Source organism: Notolabrus celidotus, chromosome 2 (assembly GCF_009762535.1).
Source record: "Notolabrus celidotus isolate fNotCel1 chromosome 2, fNotCel1.pri, whole genome shotgun sequence".
NCBI classification, from domain to species: domain Eukaryota; kingdom Metazoa; phylum Chordata; class Actinopteri; order Labriformes; family Labridae; genus Notolabrus; species Notolabrus celidotus.
The window spans coordinates 16417581-16443070 of NC_048273.1; the positions used below are offsets into that span (position 1 = coordinate 16417581).

The window sequence follows — 25490 nt, forward strand, 5'->3', positions numbered from 1 at the left end:
TACTAAAACAAGGGAATAGACCCCTTGAAGTGATGGATCCTTGCTCTGGGCAAAAATAGCCCTGTGTCCAGCTCTGGTGTTTGGGTGGTGTGTGTCAGTCCAGGTGAGAGGGAGGCGTTGACAGTTTTATAAAGGAGGGCAGGAATGACGTCACTGGGGCAGGCAGCAGGACAAAACATTTGGGACATTTTAATAACCCCATGATTTCCACGACAAACTTCCTTGATGGAGTTTGGGGTTATAATGCTTTCATTTTTAACAGTAATTTTTTTCTGTCCTCCTCAGATATCTATTCCAAAAATCTACTTAAAAAAATACTCCATTTTAAAAGCCGTTTTGTCATCTCAGTGTTCATGGTAAGATGTGTTTCATCAAGACCATATCACATATAATGCCTGTTTTAGAGATGCTTTTAACAGCCAAAATTCAACATTAACAGAAGAGCCCTAACAGAGATTTAGTGATGACACCTCTCTCTCTCCCTCTCTCTGTTCTCTCTCTCTCTCTGTTCTCTGTCCCTCTCTCTGTCTCTCTCTCTCTCTGTTCTCCCTCCCTCTCTCTCTCTCTCTCTCTCTCTCTCTCTCTCTCTCTCTCTCTCTCTCTCTCTCTCTCTCTCTCTCTCTCTCTCTCTCTCTCTCTCTCTCTCTCTCGCTGCTTTCACTGCCAGCTCTGTGTATACCCAGGACAGAAACAACACTCACAGAGCTGCTCCTCACTACTCCAAACCCAACAGCCAATCCACCGATTGAAAAATAAAAACAAACCACTGAAAACAAGCAATTGAGCTATCAAAGCTTTTGGTAGAAGAAAAGTAAATATCCCTTCATTTCATTTTCATTTTTGGAGAGTGATAATCAAACAAACCCCTGGCCAGAGAGGAGATGTGTTATCTTATGGATTTTTAAGTCAAAACACACTTCTGCACACAATTGCTATACACACAAAACTCTTTAGACAGACGAATGTGATAGTGCTTCTAATTGATTATGTGGGGAAATAGAGGGCTGAGGGTAATTAGTAAAGATACACAAGGGATGAGATGACCTCCAGCATTCACTCCAAACAACATGGGGATGTTGTTTAAAATTAATGTTACAATGTCTGGCCCGATTCCTGCAAGGCAGACTGATGATGTCATCATGTTGCATGCATATTAAATTATCTGGGGATGCATAGATTGGTGACAGTAAAATAAAAAAAATTCTGACTTAGGCAACAATGAGGTGTCCCTGAATGGTGTACAAATGAACATCTTTGCAATCACTCGATCTCATTGATACATAACAACGTTCTCATATCTGTTTAATACTTTTTATATTAGAATGTTATTGACATTATTTTTCACCCTCAATTTTACACAGAAAATGAAATACTTTGTAGATATCTTGGAGTCTTTGTACCCTGAAATGCACTTTACACAAAAACCTTAATAAGAAAGTGAATAATGGTTTCTCATTTCATATTTTACCATATGTATACATCCTAAGCAAAGAAGGATAGAAAGACAAAAACAGTTGAAAATCACAGAAACGTGGCTTTCCGCCCTTACACTAGGCCGGAAAAAATATAGTGGCCATTGTCAAACCAAAGTCATTAATCATAACCACCCACTATTTCGCCGTAACTCGCACTACACCAGCACAAAGTAGCTGGTTACCCCCCCCACGAATGGATAGACCCCTCCCACCCCAGCCGCAGCTCAGACACCACTAAGCCCAGCTAGCTACTCACAGCCAGTGGCTAACAGCTTCAGACAGGCGTGGGAGCGGGGCTGTATCCAAGCAGGATCTGCCCCCAGAGCTGCCAGGTCAGGCAGGACAAACAGGGGCTCAGGCCAGGAAACCGGCCCTCTGCCTCAGGGCCCGCGGCCTCTTGCTAATCCCCACTCCTCCTAAACCAGCCCAGCAGAGCCTCCCTGTACCGTTTCGCACCTCTGTGCTCCCTGCAAACTTGTCCAGGACAGTTGTCAGTATAAGTTAAAAAGGTTTTAGACTCTGAATCCAACATGCACATGCACGGAGAGTAAAAAATGTGCAGCAACTCAAAACTCTGCCATTGTGACTGATGAATATCTCATTCTCTCCACCCTACAAAACAGATGACGTTGACCTGCAACACATTCAGTAGGGTTCTATTTTAAAAAGAAAGAGGAATGAAAATGCAATCTTTCTGTGTCATCCATGTTGAACTCTGGGGGGCATATTTATAAGATATGCAACCAATGGTAAGGTACCAGCTTATTGCAGTGCAAAGCCACAATTTAACCATGCTCTGATGGTCAATCAATTCTCCTGCTATGCCTTAAAACCTGGGTTGGCCTTGACTTCCAAACCGTCTAACAGATCTACTGCAGTAATCATAGCAAATACCTGTTCATCTGTTGTTGATTTTATGTGGTGTTCCTCAAGGCTCCATTCTCTGTCCTTTTTTGTTTGGTAAAATCTAATATAATGATATTTGGTGAAATTAATTCTTCCTCTCCACAGAAATTTGGTTCACTAAACAATGACATAAAACTGAAGAGTAAACACCTGAGAGTCATATATGATGCTGATCTCTGATTCAATCCATGCCTACAAAGGGTTGTTGCACATCTTACCATGATCAGTCGAAGCTAACTGTTACACTGTGCTGATACTGGGAAGAAGAGATGCAATCATATTTGAATAGAATTTATCTCTTTTAAAGCTTCAAGCGGCTTTTCTCAACAACAAAAATATATTTTGACATTCTATGCCTGTGCATTATCCAAGGCCACTGGATGCAGCTCTGCTGGTTGTTCTTAGTGACCTGCTAATGACCAAACAGACAGCACACCTTTGTAGTCAAAGTTCCCAGACTCAGAGTCATTCTGCTGATGTCAACATTACAGGTCACGTTTTTTTTTTTTTTGCCTTTCTAATATCCTCTCTTGAACCTTGAAAACTGCTGTTTTTATCTTTCTTTTACAACCCCAGTTTTTTGTAAAATCTTCTTAAAACAGATTTGGAAAAAGAAAATATATGATTTATAGCAATGCATTTCGCAATAGTTTGGACAGGAACAAAAAAAACACGCTGGAAAACTTGTGTGATGTTTCAAAATAACACCCTAGAGCAGCCCTATTCAATTAGCGACCCACGGGCCACATGCGGCCCGAAAGCAACCCTCGAGTGGCCCGAAAGCAACTGCTGAGTGATTGCGACTTGGGTCCGGCAGGAAAAACATCTTTTACTAACACTGACCAATGCTGCTCTTTTATTTAGTCTATACCCTTTTGGATGTGGCAAAACGTTAATAAAAATCCAGTGTTTGTTATCTAATCTATTTGTTTTTCTTTAAATGGTTACCTTTGCTCACTGTCTGCTAAAAATGTCTGGCCCAGCTCATGTGTGGCCATGCCAGCATCATGTCCGACCAAATATTTAATTGAATAGCCCTGCCTTAAAGGAACACTTCTTCCAAAGTTAATTTGCAATTAGTAACATGACGGAGTATTAAAAGGCATACAAGAGAGGCTGAGTCTCTCAGAAGTAAAGTTGGGAAGAGGTTAACCACTCTCTGATAGACTGTGTGAGCAAATAGTTCAAAACATTTAGAGTAGGGGTTCTAAGCTCAAGATTGCATAATAATGCAAGTATTTGGAATTTCATCATCCACAGTACATATCATAAAAAGATTCAGAAAATCTGGAGCAATTTCTTTAAAAAAGGAACAAGACCTCAGGTGGCATAGAACCAACATGACTCTCTGGAAATTGCTGTATGGGTTCAAAATCATTTCCAAAAACCATTGTCTGTGAACACAGTTCATCGCTGCATCCACACATCCTGGTCAAACTGTACCATACAAAGAGGTAACAGCATGATTTGAAAATGGAAACCACTTCTGTGCTTGCAGCTTGTTATCAGCAAACAGTTTAAAAAAATAACAGCATCCAAGATCATGATGCATAAGTGCCAATGGCATGGGTAGCTCAAAAATCTAGGAAGGAACTGGTTTTGGAGCAACATGTGCTGCCATCCAGGCAATGACTTTTTCAGGGAAGTCCATGCATATTTCAGCAAGACAATGCCAAACCTCAACCTGCATGTATTACAACAGCATGGCTCTGCAGTGGAACAGTCCAGGTGGTAAACTGGCCTGCCTGTAGTCCCAACTTGTCACCCATCAAAATGAGACAAAGGATACCCTAACTGCTGAGCAGCTCAAATCCTATATCAGTCAAGAATGGGACGACATTATGCTTTCAAAACTCCAAAAACTAGTCCCCTTACTTCTTAAATATTTACAGAATGTTGTTAAAAGAAGAACTGATGCGACACTTCTAACTTTTTTTGAAATATTATTGGCATTGAAATTAAAATTACAATATATTTTTCACAATACAGCAAGATTTTTCAGTTCTGCATCTTACATGTTGTTTTGGCACAATTTTCAATTCAATATGGGGCTTAAATGATTTGAAAACCATCAAATTACGTTTCTATCAGCATTTTTTTTACCAATGTTTTGGGATTGTGGTTGTATTTGTGATATCTTTTCTGATCTGATTCCTTTTTTCTGTCTGTACTTTTTGTAAAACACTTTGTTATATTGTCAATAAATGTGTCATATAAATACAGTAATTCATATATTTATACAATATTGTTATCATTTTAATTCTCATCACAGCTTTTCCTATGTTGGAGGAAATCCTGAGAAATATAGCGGGACATGCAGTTGCTGAGTAAACACTTAAAATTCATTCACTCGCAAAGTGGCTCCAGGGGACAGGGAGGTGTAGGGGTGCATGAGAAAAAGAGGGGGAATAAAAGAGTGAGAGAGAGGGGGGATAAAAAGAGTGAGAGACAGAAAAAGAAAGAGAGGGAGACAGAGAGAGAGAGAGAGAAACACACAAGAGAGCGCAACCTTTTTCTTGCTCAAGCTCATCAAGTACGGGCCAGGGCTCCTGAAAACGTGGGGATTATCAGGGTACTGGGGCTGTCCTGGCCTAGGCCGCCTCTGCTCACTCCTGCACTGCACGCTACACTGCCCTGCTAAAGCACTGCACATGGTTCTCACACACACACACACACACACACACACACACACACACACACACACACACACACACACACACACACACACACACTCACACTCACACTCACACTCACACATACACACAACCTGTCATGCTTGCTGTATGGTGCTCATCTCTCTCTTTTGCAAAATGTTCACATGGATGCTGATCACTTGGGCACCAAAACATCATTAAACATGCGTAGTATTTTCAAACTGAAAATCTATTACAACCACTAAATTCTGTTGACTTAAATACCTCAGCAACTTAAACAAGTGTCTCAAATTTCACATTTGAAATTGCCTGCCTCATTATAAAAGTCAGGTTTGCAATAAGCCACTACCTCCACCATAAAACATTCTAAATCTTCTTTATTTTATCTTTTTTTATTCAACCTTTATTTAACCAGGTTGGTCCAATTGAGATCAAAGATCTCTATGTCAATGGAGACCTGGCCAAGTCAGTCAGCAGCGAAAAACACAAAGTTACAGATATAGACACACAGAGAACCTAAGTACAATTTACAAGCACAATGTTGTCGCTGAAAGAGCAATTACCTATAGGAGGCAGTTGTATAACAAGGTACACTAAAAACAACAACATCCCAAAGATTCTACTTTGAGGTCTTTCATTTTAGATTAAAAACATTACGTGACACCAGCTCCTTGAGTTTCAAGCTATTCTGCAATAAATTCCAGGCTGAGGGTGCAGAATGCATAAAAGCCCTTTTCCCAATTTATGTTTGAACTTTTGGGACAGAAAGCATTAAAAAGTCCTGGGAGCACAATAAATACTGCTCAGCACTTTTCTGTGTGATAAAGACAGAGAGGTATTGTGGCAGCAGACCAAGGATAGCTTGGTCACGGCCATCCAACTCGTGAGTACAACTCACAATGGTGAGTAAGAGTTCTACAATTGGTAATGAACCTCAAGGAAGCATGGTAAGTTGCATCAATCTTGTGAAGACTCTGAGCAGTGGTGTGCATGTACAAAAGATCACCATAGTCAAGAACCGGCATAGAAGTGTCAGTAACAAGACACTTTTTTACATTAAAAGAGAAACACGATTTGTTTTGAAAGTAAAAACTCAAACATGTTGTGTAAAATGAAGGGAGCCATCAATCAAATTCCCAGGTATTTGTAAGAGGTAACAACCTCTATATCCTTTCCCTCTGCAGTGACAACCACTGGTACATTCTGTGATCCAGCCTTAGAGTTGGTAAACAACATAAGCTTAGTCTTGTCTGCATTTAAAATAAGCTTCAGCTCAAGCAGTGTATCTTGAACAATTTCTTCAAGGGTCTTCATTGATCTTGGACACATTTTTTTTTGCAATGGTGTACTTAAGGATGTACTTTTCAGGTTTTGCCTGAATTAACACCCCTTTACCCCCAAGACACTATCAGGAAATCCCCCAGCCTACAGCACTGCAGACAGGGATGCTGGAAGATTCATCCACAAGAGTGAACACCAAGCTGAGGTCACATCCTGTGAAGATAAGCACAGTAATTACACCCTTGGGAGGCTAGCAACACATGGATGAAGTGGCTTCAGGTCATTTGATGGAGTCTGTGATGTTGCTTTGAGATCATGCTGTTAATCTGAACAAAGTTACTGTCGATGACAATTATCTCAGCTTTAGTCCAACTTTACTCTATTTTACTGTACTTCAGCTTAAGGCTTCTTTTCTGATGAAGAAACATGATCCTTACTCTGAGCTTGTAAAGGGTTAAGTGAAGAAAAAAGATAAGTTGATCCTTTTCACACCTGTAAAAGTGAGGAAAATATTTGTCCGTGTAATGTCAGTTAACATTGCTATTACAGTTTTTCTCGATTGTTTACACACATTTTCTGAAAGCATGCCTCATACTCTCAGAACTCTGCACACAAATCGAAAAACACACACACAATGGGCAAAACCCCTCAATTCTCCTACAAAATGAATCTTTACATTCAAAACAATGTTATTTCTTCTCAAAATGGTATTTTGTTTTCAAATGACACACACAAACCAACATATGAATAGACATTTATAAGAACCAGTCAAACACTGATGTGCTTAATGTAAAACCCAATGATGAATGGAAAACATTTCTTCTCCATTCATCATGACTCAGGCCTTTTTTGTTCAGTGTTACACTTACTACAGACAGTACATACAGAAGTGTGTTGTAAAATATTTTAGAATATTGTTTTTATACTCAAAACACACAAATACACGGGAACAAATATATTTTATTTTTCTGCTTAAAAAAAAACTGTACACAGTGTACATCCCAACCAACACAAAGTTGCACATACAGTGGTCTACATACAAAACAACAGAATAATTTACTGTATACCGTTTTTTTTTTTACTGTAAGTTAACATTAGCTTGGTGTAAAGTTAGCTACCATTTGGGTATTTTTTGTTTGCTAGCAATTTGCAGAAAGCCATCCTGCATGTCACTAGTTAGCTGACCTGTCCAAGAAAAGTGTATTATTTAGTGCTAACATTGTAACATCTCACCTTGGTATCCATTAATTATTTGATTATTTACCTTTTTATATAATCTCTACTATCTTTCGCTCTTTCACACTTAGGTGAGATCAAACATGACGATACATCCAGCAGGCAGAGATTTTGAGACTGTACCCCTCCATCCTGACACTGAGAGATACACAGCAATGCTCCTCTGAGATGTTTGCCAGACATTAATTTTATTTATGGGAGTTAATTAATATTGAGTTGTTTAATTAAAAAATAATATTTCTAATTTTGTTTATGTGTTATTTATTGCATTTATATTGAGTGTATTTTTAGACAAAAATATAAAATACATTGATTTATTTGATTTATAGTCAATTAAAATGGCATACTCCAAAGATTGACTGTGAGAAAACATTTTTTAAAAAAAACAATTGATAAGCTAGAGCGGACACGTTGCTATAGGTAAAATACACTGTTATTGGGGTTGAATATTTAGCTTGTCTTGCTTGGTGCCATAAGCAACCCATCTTTCTGTTTTAAATTAACCCAGCGTTAAGTTTATGCTTATTGACTCATTGGTGTAGTTAAAAACTATCACTTCAACATCATACGTCTCTTTTTAAGATATCTTCTTACACTGCCAAATTGATTTGTTGATCATCTTATTAATGCATTCATATAAAGTTTCTGTTGCAATCATTATGACATGCCAGAACCCTTCGGAACAGGCACAAAGTGACCAGCAGAGTCACCAGATAGTGTAAAAGAGCAGCTTTAACAATCCACTGCTTACTGTGATCAGTCAACAGAGAGAAGCTTAAGTGATAAATACTGCAAGCCACTGCAGCACTGTTTAGGCTCTTTCTGTGACAAGGGCCACAAAGACAAGAACAAATAGTGGAAATCATACACCCATACACATGCACTGGGGAGCTAAGGTGGGCAGTATTAGGATGAGACTTTTGTCTCAGGTGGGAAGGAAAAGGTCTGATTCAGACAATCATGTATTTTGCTGATTAAGATTGCTTTAAATACATTAGAAGAAGAACAGAAGCTGTTTCAGGCAAATGTCAGACATAAACAGATATCTATATTAAATTATGAAGCACCATATCAGAACTGGCAGTGTGATTTAATTCAGATATAGCTAAATACTGCAAATTCTGCCTGTTGGCTTTACTGCGTGAGGCACTGTGTATTTGAGGCATTCCTGTAAGGCTATGTGGACCAGACTGGCAGACTGGCTGTGATGAGTAACAGCTTACCGCAAAGGGAAGAAGGGCTGGTGAGGGGTTTGCATGGTTTGGTTGTCCCTGTGTGTGTGTAATCACGTGTACATGCATGTGTTAGAAGGGCCGACAACAACTTGCCTTTCACTTCGTTCACAACCCAATGAGAGCTGTTTCATCTTGAATTTTATGGCCCTGAAATTGTCTTCAAGTGGCAAAGCAGAGTATCAGTGAGGTCACAGTGACATAGATGAAATACTTCATTAGACGTCAGAGTTTCGGAGCAGAGAGACACGCAAAAGAGGAGGACAAGGACTTTCATTCAGCGACTCCTGGTATCCTTATTCTGCTGTCTTTCAACATGCACTTCTCACTCTTTCACTTTAGCACCTCCTTACATTGAATCTCCTATTTTAATCCAGAGAAAAAGAAAAAGGAAAGTCCCACTGATAAAACATGAAAAAATATTTTTTAACACATATTATAGATTTGAACCACACTGCTCATATCACCATCATCCTCTGTGCTTGTTGTCCTCCTCAAAGCAGCTATTGGTGCTGGCATTGCTTGGTGCTGAGAGATGGACAGCCAGCATGCGGACACACAGCAGCCAGCCTCAAGTCTTTATTACTCTGAGAGGGAGAGAAGAGAGCAACGATAAGACCCGGCCTTTACTGGGGCTGATAATAGGACGCACACACATCACATGCTTGGCACACACACATATAGATACAGGCATGTGTTTGTGAGAGATTTGTTTGAGTGCCAAAATGTTCAACCTTTTTTCAAGAGAATTCATTAAAGCAGAAAGGTCAGAATAAAACTACCATGATGTTATCCAGCAAATGCACTTTTGCTGTTTAAAAGTTACATAAAAAGTACTACTGTAATATACTAGATTAAAGGTATTATGCAACGCAGTGCAGAAATGCCTTTATTTTGGCGTTATGGATGCTCACCACATACAGAAAGTATTTATTCAGTCTCTACCCCCTGTTGTTCATCCGTTTCTGCAGTAGTGGCTGAGAGCCAAAGTTGCAGACAAGTGTTTACCTCCCTGTCCCACACCCGTTCTCTTCCCATTGTCACTCCTGTCACCCAAGTCCAGCTCAGACAGGTGGGATAAACACCCATTATGCTCTTTAAGACTCATGCACACAAACAGCATCTGAACTACGGGCAGAAGAATTTCCTAAGCAGATACCCATACACGAGGGATGATAGCATACACATGCAGGTAGATTCACAGGAATGGGTTTTCTTCCTTAAGTGGTCACAATAGCAAATGAAAAAGGTTCAAGTAGAGGTGTCTGTATATGGATACATGTGTTTCAAGTTATGCAGGTATGCAACTTAGTCAGAATGCTCTAAATTGCCTGGATGCATCGCTAAGTTATCCCTGTGATCTTATTATTATCTGTTCAGGGTTTACATGGCCTTCAAATGTGCATTGTTGGGTGGGATTGGCTCCAACCGCCATCTAAACCTAAAGTGGACATGTATGACAAAGAATATAAATACTTACTAACATTTGTATTGATTTTATCTTTGGTTGAAACATGACAGAGACAATCCTTTATGTAGTCTGTGCAGACTGTGAGTGTATTTAACTTTGAAGGACCGTCGATGAATGTGTGTTTACACAGGCCGTGAATGAAGACCCTTACACCCATCTAGTGGTTGAGCTGAAAATACCTCCACAAAGACAGGATTTTGGAGCAATCGTACAAGTCTGGAGTCTGACTTAAGTAAGAGTTAGTTGCTCCATGGGATCAAATATTATTTCGGTGGGGGGCTTTGGCTGTGAATATGAAGAAAATAAAAGAAAAGTGGAAAAACCATTGGACCGACCAAGAAGTCTCCTTGTTTACAGTGTCTTGAGCTGTATCTCTCTCTTGTGTGTTTAACGTGCTGAGATCAATCAATGCACACTAAAACACACTTTTAATTTGAATGTAACTAACAAAGCATGGTTTACTAATACAGATGGAGTGGATTGAAACAAAATAACAAATTGTAAAGTCCAGTGATAATTTGAAGAAGAACTGGGCAATAAGGAACCTTTGAAATTGATCCGTATGGTGTATTCAGGAGACAAAACAAGCATTTGTCATTAAAAAAATACTTTAGGGTTGCTTTTTAGTTTCAATACTAATTTACACATAGGCTTTTTTCATAGGTTTACACATTCCTGTGCAAATAATATCCTCCTCAGTCTCATACACAAGTACTTTATAACAGATTATTAAAAAAAATCTGAAATTGATATTGATGTATTTTTGTGAGCAACTAAAGCATAAGCATGAAGAATGATTACTTCTATTTAGAAGGTTATTTATAATATCTTAAACTGCTGTCAATGTGCTGAAGTGAAGCCTCACACTGCTTTTTTTACACTGATTTGCAGAGAGTGATATAATTGCTTGCTAAAAGGAAGTAGGTTGAATTTTTTTCTCTTTTTTCATTGTTGTTAGAAATCAATTATTACACACCAACATGGTGAAAAGAAGAAGAGGTATCTCTGTCTTCATAGGTGACTCCAAAATGGATACAAACTACAGACTGTATACCGAAAGTTCTTCCCAGGACATTTAATTATATCGTTTTTAGACATTTTCGTACATTCACCACGTTACATCCTCCACTACATTAGATGTCAGCAAACACATGCATTGATTTGAACTTGAAATACATGAACTGCAAATACATGTAAGACTAGATATACGGTCTATGGTGCGAGGAAGAACAGCAAAACTACTGGGTCAGCATAAAAGGTCAGAAACAAACGTGTTGGGAGAGAGGGAGGGTTGAAAAGGATAGTTTTGGTTGGACACGAGACAGAATAGCAGAAGACATGGGAGTGTCAAATAAAGAATTTAGTTCAAAGGGGGTGTGGCCTGTTTGTCTTATGTTGGGATTATAAAACCAAGAAGTTGATTTGAAACTTCTTAGGATTAAATAAAGAAAACGGAACAAAGGTCTGGTCATGGAGTTCTACAGTCATATAGACAAAACATGTAATGACAGAGTACTCATTTTTAGGGATGGCTTAAATGATCCACAGGTAGGGGCTGCAGTGGTTGTGCCTGGTGATTGTGATGTAGTGATTCAGTATCAGCACTAACAAGTATCAAGACAGGGACAGCTAAAAGTTATCAGGATCTTCTTCATGAAATATTGCTCTCATACACCAGATCAACAAAACAAGGAAAACACATCAGTTTCCTTTGGGTACCAGCACATTCAGGGATCATAGGGAACAAAAAGGTGTGCAAAACAGCAAAAGAGGCTCTTAAAAAGAAACAGTTGAAGTTAGAATTAGATTAACACGGTCAGAAGGATAAAGCTTATGGACAGAAAGGGCAAATAAACAGTGGTAACAGCAATTGGATAGAGGGAGACATTTGAATTCAATACAAAATCTGGTCAATATGTCAAGAGGCAATGAGAACAATTTTAAAGAACAAGTAAAGGGCAGATTAAGAAAGTAGGTAAGGATAGGGCACAGCAATTTAAATAGTACAGGACATACACATCACAGGAAAACACCAAACTGCACAATGCAGTGAATCTAATCAGGCAGCAACAGTGTACCATAGTAACGTGTATAAGTATAGAACTCAAAGACAGGTAGTAATTAGAATCATCAGGACACACACAATATAACAGCAGGGATATAATAGAAAGTGGAAAAAGAGAGGCAAAAGAGGGCAAAAAAATTATTATTGTTTTTTTCAAGATCGACAGGACTGGACTCCAGACTCTGATGGAACTAGGGAGTGGAAACAGTGAAACCATAAGATGGCAGTAAATGCAAATTGATGCCGACTGCAGTTAAATTCCATAGAAGAAGAAGAAGAAGAAGAAGAAGAAGAAGAAGAAGAAGTAGTATTTACTTATTTAATTAATTGATTTATTTCTTTTAGTTATCTATTTCTTTTTGTTATTCATTTACCTTTTTTATTATTATTCCTATTATTTTATTATTATTATTATTATTATTGTTATTTATATATATATATATATATATATATATATATATATATATATATATATATATATATATATATATATATATATATTTATATATATATATATATCAATAATTGCTTAATTTTATTGTGTTATTTACTTATTTGTTTTCATTTTTTCATTATGTAAAATGTAACCTGAATTACAAAACTTTGATATTACACACTCCAGTACAGTAGATCGCGGTACGAACCATTATAATTATTGTATCTTGTATAGTAGCTTTATATAAAATAATAAAAGAGAGAATGAGAGATGAAAAAGAAGAGGAGAAGCAGGAAGAAAGGCGGAACCAAGAACACGTTAACGTTTTCTACGGATTACAAAACTGGTGCACGGGCGGGTTGCTTCAAAGCACTATGGCGTCCAGAAGAGCAACAATAGCACCAAGTAGTTTCAAAAATGCCTCAAACGACTCTAAAGGGTAATTTAAGTGATTATTCTTATTATTAGCTGCTTTTTTGACTTTGTAAATGTGTTGTCGCTTTAACTTGAGGAGAATTTGATGTAACGTTAAGACCGAGTTAACTCCTCTACTTCCGATGAAGTGTTTTTACGTTTTTTAATTTTCGCAGTGACGAACAGTTTTACTGTATGATCTAGACATATGATTCATAATGACGGTATATGAGCAAGTATATCGTTTATGTTGTGTTTAATTTAAGACTACGTTAATAGTAGCTAAGCTAATGTTGTACCTGTGCTTCCTGTTTATCCTGTTGAATATAACTTACTCTCATTTTCAGCTCTAAAACTGGGAACCCTTCTTCCAAAGCCAACAACAGTGGAACCGGGAAGAAGAGTGTTAAATGTGAGTATCAGCATATACTCATAAAACACGAAGCTGAGTCTATGGACGAGGTTTATTATTAGTTTAAGTACAGCTGTCACTTCTCGCCTCATGCCTATCATTTGTTATCAGTCTTGTCCCAAAGGATTCACAAATGGTGAATGTCCAGTCTAAAAGATGGTTAACCGATGATGATTTTAGCACTTTGGAATTATACTTTTCTTGACATCTGGTAACTCACGATTTACCTACCTAATCTGCTTTTAGCTGTCATCAGTAGGGCTGAATAAATGTAACTTCACAATTGCCTTAGCAGGAAAATTACTGCAAATGTAGTCTTGATCAGCAGCGTTTGACCTTGAAGTTGGTGTTTTTAATGTAAGTTTCCTCTTAAAAGGAAATTGTAGGCTCTAATAATAGGTGATGTAACGATACACTCAACCCACGATTCAGTTTGAATCCCGATTTTTGGTTCACGATATGATTCGCTCACGATTCTCTAACGATTTTCAAGAAAACTCAAAATTTAAATAATTATTACTTTATTTCAATTCTCAGATATGGACAGTTGCATTATATACATTTTCTCTTATATTTCTTTGTAAACAAAGTAATCCTTTTTCATTTTTAAGGTTTGTTGTGATTCCAAATAAAACCACTGCACACTTTTTTTCAGCACCTTGCAAAAAAACTAAAATCACTATACAAAAATACCAATTCACAAATTAAAGTATTAAATATTAAAACAAATAAGGTAAATCTCTTTAAATTAGAGATGTAAATTTCAAGTATTCTCCTTGATCGATCTTTGGAAATGTTAACAATCAATTATCGTTTAATCATTAAAAAAATGTAAAAGTTTTCCATGTCAAAAACAATGCCAAATGCATTTTCCCCTAAATCAAATTTTCCTTCATGACAAAGTGTATATTACTGACGGTATTAAACAGCTACGATCATATTGAGGTGTTCAAAATGTTAACACGCTGAATATCAACGTGAGGAGCAGGCTTATAACTAATCACTGTGGACGCATGGTGATAGAGTGAAGACTCAGACTACAGCATGTGGATTTACTGCAACAGGACAACTGAACAGGATCATATTTTAACTTAAAAAAACCTCCACTCAGTGAGTGACGAGAGAGCAGCACAAGAGACTTAATGATGTTAAACAAGTGGAGTATAATGCAGATAACGCCTTCTACTGTTTCAAAATAATATCCTGATACAAATGATGTTGAATCGATTGTAATCCACCCTTATTTGTATTGATATTTACCGGTTTGCGATATATTGTTACATCCCTATGTATTAGGCATATAAATATATGTTGATTTGTGGTGAACAGAGCTTCATTGGTTCTCATTTTTCTTTCTTTTCATCAATCTTTAGCAAGTGGCACTATTGTCAAGTCCAGATACATGCAGGCTGCTGAGAAGTCTTCTCTATCAAAGGTAATGCTCTTGTTTCATACATGATAAAGCATCGGGTGCTCTAACCAATGATGAATACCTATGTACTTTCAAATTTTGGATTGATAGTTAAGTGTTCTTTCCCTCATTGTGTCTAAGCTGTTAAAGTGACCTACTGTTTTTCTCTATGCTGTGGTTATCTATGTTATGTTTTGATCATTCATGTTTGTGTCTCTATGGACCTTTGTTACAAATAACAGAGTAACTCCCTGACAAATGAGTCTGTTGTTGTACCGCCGAGGCCTATTTCACCTAAACCCAGTGGTGTCAAACCAAGGGTGGGCACTCCACCGAGACGCTCAATGGCCCCACAGGCTCTAGCAACAAGTACGTACATTGAATTCTGATATATGTGAAAGTCTATTCACACAGTTGTTGATGATAGCTGATTAAAGGTCCAATTGTGATCACGTCATGAGTCAGACATGTGTACTATGTTCTTGCAACAATTGTGATAACTTCCAAGAACGCACTTAGAGAGGGTCTTAGGTATTAGGCATTAAGGCTATAAACTAATTAATAACAGGTAACTTCTGATCAGTTCTTGTAAATCTTCATGTTACCTTTGTTACAGCAATCGTGTCACGTGAATCTGAACCATCACTGCTGGGGAAAAGTATTTTGCAGTCCACTTTTATGGACACTGCAGATGGACACTGCTTTCGACCAGAGTTTGATATGTCAGTCATTAAAGGTAAACTGATCTAACAACCTCACGTGCTCTAAATTGTTTTCAAATCCGAATATTCAGTAACATGTTTTAAAATCTTTCTTTGCCAGAGAAAACGATTATTGAAGGAGCTGTCGAAGCCGAGAGAAATCCAGAGAATGAGAAGAGGCTCGTTGAGATGCAGACATTCTTACTGGCCTACCTCACTGCTAAGGTGCTTAGTCTTACATTCAAGCCTGTGTGCTCTACTCCGTTCATTGTGCTTGATTTGATAAACAAATGTAGAACTTCTTTGAAATTTAACACTTTGATGTTGGGAGTAAACATCTGTTGGAAATGATGCAACTTCATGTCTTTGTCTGTCTGTCTGATTTAAGATGGAAAGCAATACGGCAAAGCTCAAGGCGGAGGCAGAGGCACAGATTTTCCAGGAGATGGAAGAAGTAGAGGCGTTACAAAAGGAAGTCCAGGAGAAGAAGCGGCAGTATCTCTTGATGGAGAAGGAGAGGCATGTGAATGAGCTGCTGGATTTGCAGGTCAGGAAAGTACTTCTTTTGTAACAACCTCTGATAGTTGTACTGTTTCATAACATTTTGGCTGCATTTAAAAAATGCTTAGTGAAGGTAGGCTTACTACACTGTCTGACTAAACAATACCATCCTATGATTATTGTCTTTCCCAAAAGATTGCTGCACTGACCCCTGTGGCAGAAGCTGCAAAGCAGTTCTCAAAGGACTACAACACATTTGCCCGAGCTGTCGACACCACCAGACACGAGCTGCCTGTCAAGAATTTCTACATTGAAGGCGACAGAAAGGACTTTTTAGGTTGTTTTAAAGTTGTTTTCAAATTGCATAGAGTAACATAATTACTTAATTAAACACTGAAAAAACTTTTTTTAATCTGCATCATCAAAAATGATTATAAATGTCAATCAATCACATCCATGCTGAATGATGACTTCTTAGTAAATTCTACTAGGTGCTTGGTTATATCCAATACCACCTTTCTCCAACACAGCACCGACCACTTCAGACCAGTGTGATTAGCACAGACTAAACAAATACAGCAATTTACTAATACTAATAATTAATATTATTCTTACTCTAGCAGATGATTGTGTGCTGTGGGAAGTTACTAGAAGTAGTAAAAATGCTATTAACGGTCTTCACTGAAGGAAATACATTTTTTAGCAATGTGCACTAGATTATGATCACTTGGTAGTAAATCAGTTTATATAAGTATTTATTATTGTTATTATTATTATTATTTTTATTATTTTTATTTTTTTATTATTACTATTACCAGTGTTTGCCCTGTTAAATACAGAACTTCATATTGTTTGTATTTTGTAGTAACTCCAGTATTTGAATCCATGTTTATCCACCTATCTCAGGGAAAGCTGAAGCTTGCCTAAAGGAGAGTGAGAAGTTGCTGTTGGAGTGCACAGATGGAGATCATACGGACAACAGCACTTCTCTCGAGTGCCTTAGGGACATGAAAATGACCTCAAAGGACATCAGTCAACAGCTTTCTGGGTATGCACGAACTGTAATCAGAGATTTAGACTCTTGTAGCCTGATAATGCTGTAAATACATAGTTTGGTTTTTTATCTGCTTCTGGGTTTCTTCCTCTTAAAGATTGTTAAATCATAAAAGTTTGTTACAAAGTCTTCTATAAAGAGATATCTGTATTGAAATGGTTGAAACAGGATTTACTTTGTTCTCTAGAATTAAATTACTACAGAGAAGAACTCAACAGCAATGTTTACTTTGATCAGGTAGAACACATTTTTTCTTGTCTATTTTTCCAGGGCGTGTTCAGGGTTGATGGAGCTGTCGTCATTAGTCTGCCGCCACACAATCCAGGTGCAGCAGGCCACAGAAGAACAACAGCTGGGTACTCTAAGAACTCAGGAACTCTATTGCCTAAAACAGTGAAAAATACCACAAAGCATGACATTCTTAGTACATGCACTTTGGAAACACCCTTTTTTTCCTGTTATGTTTAATTGTTATATGTGTGTCTTGATTTAATGTATAGTGTACTGTCTAATTTCTTTATTAAAAAAACAATAAAGTATAAGTGAAAAGTCCCAACTGGATTTTGTGGAGAGAAACGAACATGTGTGAATATACTTCTAAAGGAAACATAAGAATTTGTGTCATTTTTATGAACGTTGCTAAAGAATTTGAATAACCCGATCAGAAGAATGTTGACCGTTTGACTCTTTTCTTATGTTTTTGCAGTTTTGTGTTTGTTTTGACATTTTGAAACAGTGTCATAGCAACTTTATTTATAAAGCACATTTCATTACACGAATGCTCCATGTGCTTTACATTGAGAATAAAACCATTTAACTATAGAAAAACAATAAAAACATAGAAAAAGAATGGATACACCCAACATACATCAGACACAGCAATCAAACAAACAGTAGGTGTTGGTGCACTTGCAGCCAGTCACATCAGTCATATTATTCTTACGCTCTGGAGAATAAATACATTTTGAGTTTTGTTTTAAGAGTGGAGACAGTTGTGATGAACCTGAGGTCAGCATGCAGTTTATTCCAGAGAGACCGACCACCGTAACCAAAGGCCCCTTCACCAGACTTTGATTTGACCCAGGTATGGTTAAAAGTCTTCCACCTACTGACCTAAAGGTCTGGGTTGGGTTCTACCAGAAATATACTGGGGAGCTGAATCATTGAGTGCTTTATGGACTAATAATAGGATTTTTAAAGTGATTTTGCACTGAAAGGGGAGCCAATGAAGTGTTTCGAGAACCGGGGTGATATGTTCAAATTTATCCAAAGATCCTGTATTTCAGTAAATAACTTGTCTCTACAGACTTTAAAATTTCATTGAGGTGATTGCATTTTACTTGTGGTAAGCCAGATTTTCAAAGGAGAGCTGTACCGTTCTGTAGCAAACAAAGTGCTGTACATTCCTATTTTTACATTTGTAAGTTTCAGTTTCAGTTGAATTTTACAGAAGAAATAATTTAGAGAAAAATAATAGCACACCAGAATAAGACAAAATGCTCTCTCATATATATACATTGTTTGGTGTAAGTACGAGTGTGATGTTGACCTTCTACAATGCTGTCATGGGAAGTCTGATCAGGTATGGGATGGCAGCCTGGTTTGGCCCTCTATCTGTTCAGTGTAAATCTAAGATTTAATTGATTTTTTAAAAAAATGTGCTATGAAAGTGATTGATAAGAAACATTACCCATCCCTTCAAACTATCTTTGGAAATACTGTTGTCAATCAGGCACAAACAATCTTGAAGGAATTATTGCCCTCTGTAAGAGGGTTCAGAGCGAGCAGATGTAAAAGTAATCGCTTCAAGCTCCCCTTCCTCCCTGCTTCCATCACTCTACTCGAACCGGCAACCATTCGGTTCCCAAGCCATAGGGACTTGGCTTGGGAACCGAAGGGTCGGTGGCTCGAGTCCCAGCATGGACGAAGTTTGGCAAGTGGACTGGTGGCTGGAGAGGTGCTGGTTCACTTGCCTGGGCACTGCCGAGGCGCCCTTGAGCAAGGCACCCGAACCCCCAACTGCTTGGAGTGCGCTGGTTGATGGCAGCATCCTCACTCTGACATCTCTCCCTAAGCATGTTCACTGTATGTGTGTGCATGATTGTATGTATATACTGTGTGTGTAGCACGAGTGAAAAAAATTGAATTTCCCCCCTGGGGATTAATAAAGTACTTTCTTGTTCTTTCTTGTTCTTCTTCTTCTCAACAAACAATCTGCACTAACATAACACTCTTGTATGAGTATGAGGGTTCAACTTACTCTGCACTAATGTTGATATGATATTGCTTTTTACCATGCTTTTTACTGCCACACTGGTATCTTATTGATATTTATTGTATTATTGGTATTTGTAGTGTGATTGGTATGCCACAGTGACATTTTTTTTATTTTATTTTTTATCTTTGACAGTGGGCATGTTATTGTATATTGGTATGATGAATGAATGTGCACTTATGTCCACGACACATTTCCCCCCGGGCACAATAAAGTTGATCTTATCTTATCTTTTTCTGATGTTAGAACAAAAAAAGGTAGAACATGGCTAAAAACTATAAACTGGGTACCTGCCTCAGTTGAAACTGAAGGGATTTATTCAGCCTATGGGCATGCACCGTCCCGGATGTGACGCAACATCAAAACATGAAAGACTCACTTCTATTGGATGATGCTGGAAAGTGATGACTGGTGTTGTTTTCAAAAGCTAATGAACCGCAGGAGAGCACCTCGTCGCATGTGAGTATATATGTTTCAATTTACCTACATTAAGCATCACGTTGTAACAGGGGCTCACATAAAGTCACTACACTTTAGTCCAGAGCTTCCTTCCAGTATTTGACGTGTGTCTTTAGAGAACAGAAGCTTCGAGTCTCATTTTGTATTAGCTAGCTTACTGCACAAGCTAACTCGATGGGTATCTGACATTAGCTTGGTTTGTAGTCACTACATGTTATTGCTGCTCATATCTACTACCTTGTGAAATGCCACAAACTAATGACAGCTGGGAAAAATGTAGCTATTGTGTTAGTTGTTCGATCCCTCTAGAATAATTACAGCTCTGATATAGTTAGCACGACGGTGGTTAACGTTAGTCGGTATGATGTTTAAGTTTAACCTTAATTCAATGATATGTGTAAATAATAAGATGGGATAAAGTGTGAAAATTAAAATTCAATTATAGATTGAATTAAGTGAAACAAGTAGTGCTATGGTTACACGCATTAAAGAAACTAGGATCCGACAAATAGTGCTAACACTATTTTTTATTTGATATGATTTGATTCGATGTCTTTATTTCGAACATATAAAAGTATAATAGAATAAAAAAATCAAAGTAAAAAAGAAGAAATATTTATTCAAAAAACCCCAAATCATCAATTCCATTAGCAAGCACTGAAACATTTTATTTTACATGTGCGAAAAGGTGTATGAACAAGTTAATACTTATCTAATCCTAACCCTTTATTCACTATTTTCTGGCATTATACGAGTGCACTCCCACAAAACAAATCTTCATATCCTATCTTCATACTTACACCTACAATCAAAAGCAAACCCCTCATGATTCTCAACACTTGTCTTCATATGACTATGACTTGGAGGATAAGTTTATTGGCATACTTTACATGAAATTAGGGGAAACCATTGTAACCAGTAGTACCGAGCATAACTGAGGATAAAATAACTGGTATTTTTCCTTTTGGTAAAGTCTGCCATGTGTGATCATAGCCACCACAAAAGAGAATATGCTGGTCATGTTGCATTCTTAACAGACTACATTTTCAACTTTCTCTCATCAGCTCTCACTCTCAGAGGAGGGGTGCACCATCAGGAGGAGAATGGAGACAGAGGAGAGAGGAAAACTGGCAGGGCCAGTGCAAAGCATGGGTGGGAGAAGTGGAGGAGGATGAGAGCCGTGAACGACACGTTAAAGAAACAGTGCCAAGGGGAACATGCCAGACCATGTGTCCTGCTCGAGAGCTGCGGGAGCGCGAGGCGCAGAACTGCCTTCATCGATTTGAGACGTTAGCAGGTACTGAAAGAGACAGGCGGCCAAAGGGAGACCCTTTGCGTGCTGTCAAAGAGTACTCCAGACCAGCCGCAGGGAAAGACTCAACAAAACCCACTGACCTACGTCCACCTGCTGTGTTGCTGAAAACTGTGTGCTACCTCATTGATGATGTTGCTGCATCACTAGACCTGCAGCCTTGGATTGAGGTGAGTAGTATTTACGAATGTTTTGCCAAGTCAGCCAGTTTGTACAAAACACTGATAATTAAGAGTTGGCACAAGAGAAACTACAACTGAATTCAAAATGTTCACTTATAAATAAGAATTCCGTCATACAGGCACATCTCAAAAAGTTGGAATACTGGCAAAAGGTTACATTTAATGTATAAAGGTGCACTTTCATATATTTTTGACAAGGAAATAAAAATATTTCAAACCCTTTTCTGTTTAATTTTGATGATTAAGGCGTATAGCTCATGAAAATCAGAAATCCAGTACCTCCAATGATTAGAATATTTCCTAAAATCAATCAATAAAGGAAATACTGAAATTCAACTTCTGAAAAGTGCATTCATTTATCCACACAACATTTAGTATGAGTTTCTTTGCTATGAATTACTGCATCAATGCGCTGTGGAGTGGAGCACTTCTGTGCTGTGGCACTGCTCAGGTGTTATTGAAGCCAACGTTTCTTTGATAGAGGCCTTCAGCTCATTTGTATTTTTGGGTTGGTTGTTTCTCATTTTCCTCTTGACAAATTCCCTTCAGATTCTTTATGGGGTTCTGGTCAAGCAAGTCAGCTGACCAATTATGCTAGTATGCTTGACAGGGTAGTATCATTGGGCCTCATTCACTAATAAATGCAAAGAAATGTTCTTACTCTGTGCATAAAATAAGTGCATATGTTAAATCACCGTCAGATTGACGACACATGCGTACCAGCCCATTTTGTTCTCACCACCGTGCGTATATTAGTGAATCAGAATATTCTAAATTGACAAGACAAAAGGGGTAGAGGTGATTGTTGCTGAGGTCAAGGCAAGAAAACCAACACTTTTCTGAAGCCTATCAGCAGGAGTCACTTTGACAAAAAAAATGAAGCCTGGGTTTTAATTACTGAGGCTGTTAATGCTTTAAGAAAAAATAGTTTGATATTAAAGTGGACGCAAAAAAAAAGACTAGCAAGCAGAACAGAAATGAAGGAAGGAAACTGGAGGAGGACAAGGACCACCTGATCTGACGGCTCAGGATTAAAGAATGGCTGCGATTGTTGGAGACACCTCCATATCAGGAATATGTTCCCAAAATGAGGGATAAAGCGATGATATTCATCCGTCGCCAAATGGTAATTAATTTAATTTAATGAACAAAGCACGCCAGAATTATCTTTCAAACGTTCTCAGGGGCGTAGAGTAACTTGCCACCAAACACATCCAATGAGCCTTCAGCAGCCCAAATGTGTGCGCTACTATGGCACGCATGTGGGCATGGACGTTGTTATAGCGGGGTTTCAGGTTTCGCGAGTCATAAGCCAGGTTTTAAGGCCAACAAAGAAACAACATCAAGACAGGATAAGCCTCAGTCTTATCTTATCGTAATCCCCCATGAGCATTGCTCCTCGCAGTATTTAGCTAGTTTCAGCGGCGAGGGAAAAGTTCCTTTTAACAGGCAGAAACCTCGAGCAGAACCACACTCATGTTAGACAGCCATCTGCTTTGACCGAGTTGGGGTTGGAAAGAGGGATAGAGGGATAGAGGAGAATAAGAGAGAGAGACCACTGAGCAACAGTCTAGCTCTTTTTCCCCTTAGCCCTTTCCTGAAGACATTCAGGCACAGTGGCTCTTGATGCACTGACACCAGCCTCAATCCACTCCTCGTGAAGCTCTTCTGAGTTCTAATCTATTTTTCATGACAATCCTCTCGAGGTGTCGGCCTTTTCCTTCCACACTTTTCCCTTCCAGACAACTTTATATTCAATGTAGCACTCTGCAAACAGCCGGCCTTTTCAGCAACCTTCTGTGGCTTACCCCCCTTGTGGAGGTGTTGATGATAGTCTTCTGGACATCTGTCAAGTCAGCAGTCTCTCCATGATTATGGTTGTGTGTGACATAGAGTATTTACTGTATTTTGTTTGAACAGTAATTTACTCAACCTAACATTTAATGTTCTAATATTTTTAGATTTATATTTAACTTTTTTTAAACTGTTGGCAACAAGTTATCAACATTTTAAAAATGCAAAACACATTTTAGGTTACTTGTAATGAGTCTAGAATATATTACATTTTTACTTTCTGAAATAACAGACAGAAAATATTGAACTTTTGCACAATATTCAATTTTTTTGAGATGCACCTATCCATTCATCTACTCACATACTCTTAAGAAGAGCTAAACATTGCAGGTGTTTCATTTAATCTTATCACAGAGGCAATTAGCCAGCAAAATATCATCTTTAATTAAAAGAAGGATTTTCAGAAACGTATTTAGAGTACTTTGACAACCAGACAACATTAACATGAACTAAATATAAGGCATCATAAAAAGTTGAACTTCAGCTTAAGAAGTTTTTAATAAAAGCAGTAGCTTTGTGTTATGTTGCTTAAAGAACTGACAGGACTTTCAGTTTTGGTTTGCATAATTGACAATGATAATCATTTACTAAAGATGCAATCATACATGCACTCAAATACAACTCTCCTCAATGTACTGTTTCCTGTGTAATCTTATCGTTACTTGTCTTCCAGGTGTACAGCTTTGTCTTTGATCGACTGCGAGGTGTGAAACAGGACATGATCATCCAGAGGGTATCGGGGTTAGACTGCGTGGCTGTCTTGGAGCCTACAGTGCGTTTTCTAATATATTCTTCTTACCGGCTCTGTGGTGAGCCACTGCGGCTCTATGACCCACGCATTAACGACACCCACCTACAGGAGTATTTGAGCTGGCTGTTGGATTGCTACAAAACTGAAACAAGGCCGCTTCCCAACCAGGAGGAGTTCCAGGCTCTTGGTCTACTGTACAACTTAGGTTGGTTTTTTATGTGTAATAGAAAGTTTTTATATGAAGTCATGTAAGCATACTCATACCCCAAATGTTAGGCTGTTATAAAGCCATTCCCTTAAATGTGATAAGTGTAATTTCTTCATCTCCCCCAGGCTCTGCTCGTGTCGCTCAACACATCATGGAGCTCCCTGAGCTGCTGCGGAGCTCTCCTGCCATCACACTTGCTCTTTCCATCAACCGAGCTTTCCTGGAGAGAAACCCTGTACGTATGCTGCGATTGTCACAGAGGTTGAACTTCCTGCAGAGCTGTGCTGTGCACCGTCATCTGGTGATGTGTCGCAGAGATCTACTGCTTATATACAGTCACGGACACAATAGCCGCAACTGTCGCTTTCCTCTGGAGAGAGTGGCTCAGCTCCTGTCATTGGACGAGTCACTCGCAGCCCAACTCTGTCAGACGTATGGAGTGGAGGTGAACCAGGACGACCAAGTGGTTTTCTCCAAGGGTGCTTTTACTGAGCCTGAACAAGGAAAACTGCACTGCAGACTGTATCACAACATAGTGGCTGACAAACAGAGAGACCTTACTGTTGGGAGGATCATTCATGGTTGCTCTTGAGGCAAAACTTGAAATCCCTAACAAAAAATATGCATTCTCTATTTGTATGGGATATTGTTTGTTTGCTCCTGTCCCCCCACAGTAAGATCTCACTGGTGGACACTTCACTAATGCAGCTTTCTACTTCTGCTATCTTACTCTTGGATTTGAGCTTTGAGGCTTCCCTGAAGGTTGCTGAGTGCCAGTGTGTTTTGATCATGAAATGCTTTCACTTATGTTCAAAAGCCATACTCTACTTGAGAGAGGCTGGATGAAGAGTAATATTCCCTTTTACTTCTGGGTGTGCTTTTTCATCATCATCATCATCATCATCATACAGGTGGTGCCTCAATTACTTTAAAGATGTGAAAAACTTAATATTGTTACTTTTAACGATGTAGAAATGTTTTTTTATGCAGTTACATGATTTGTGAAATAATTAAAAACCTTACTGTGACAGAGTTGATGACACTTCAATAAATTCTATTTTTTGAAAACAAATGTTCTTGATCCTTTATTGCATTGAAGCCTGTTTACCACATGAGGGCAGCAGATATCTGTAGGTAGGCAGAAACGCACTCACGCTGGAACAAAAATAAGAGACCAGAATTATGTTAAACCTGCTGAAA

The 25490-nt window shown here is 38.3% G+C and overlaps 2 protein-coding genes across 2 annotated transcripts; both read left to right on the forward strand.

The window, feature by feature from the left end:
- Positions 1–13059: 13059 nt before the first annotated feature.
- On the forward strand, positions 13060–17801 carry haus8 (HAUS augmin like complex subunit 8). Its single transcript, XM_034708916.1, has 10 exons — positions 13060–13195; positions 13518–13582; positions 14956–15017; positions 15236–15362; positions 15610–15729; positions 15816–15919; positions 16083–16241; positions 16391–16532; positions 17102–17243; positions 17520–17801. The coding sequence occupies exons 1-10, from the start codon at positions 13131–13133 to the stop codon at positions 17644–17646; spliced, it is 1113 nt and encodes a 370-aa protein (XP_034564807.1). The 5' UTR covers positions 13060–13130; the 3' UTR covers positions 17647–17801.
- Positions 17802–19854: 2053 nt separating this feature from the next.
- sac3d1 (SAC3 domain containing 1) lies at positions 19855–25358 on the forward strand. Its single transcript, XM_034705579.1, has 4 exons — positions 19855–19983; positions 21048–21465; positions 24005–24287; positions 24416–25358. Exons 1-4 carry the CDS (start codon positions 19913–19915, stop codon positions 24880–24882), a joined length of 1239 nt encoding a protein of 412 aa, XP_034561470.1. The 5' UTR covers positions 19855–19912; the 3' UTR covers positions 24883–25358.
- Positions 25359–25490: the final 132 nt, after the last annotated feature.

Excerpts from the sequence above, each read along its gene's own strand:
- haus8 (XM_034708916.1), top strand. The coding sequence starts at position 13,131 with ATGGCGTCCAGAAGAGCAACAATAGCACCAAGTAGTTTCAAAAATGCC. Across the intron at positions 13,196-13,517 it reads GCCTCAAACGACTCTAAAGG|CTCTAAAACTGGGAACCCTT; the intron begins GTAATTTAAGTG and ends TCTCATTTTCAG. Across the intron at positions 15,920-16,082 it reads TGGCCTACCTCACTGCTAAG|ATGGAAAGCAATACGGCAAA; the intron begins GTGCTTAGTCTT and ends GTCTGATTTAAG.
- sac3d1 (XM_034705579.1), top strand. The coding sequence starts at position 19,913 with ATGATGCTGGAAAGTGATGACTGGTGTTGTTTTCAAAAGCTAATGAAC. Across the intron at positions 19,984-21,047 it reads AGGAGAGCACCTCGTCGCAT|CTCTCACTCTCAGAGGAGGG; the intron begins GTGAGTATATAT and ends TTCTCTCATCAG. Across the intron at positions 21,466-24,004 it reads ACCTGCAGCCTTGGATTGAG|GTGTACAGCTTTGTCTTTGA; the intron begins GTGAGTAGTATT and ends CTTGTCTTCCAG.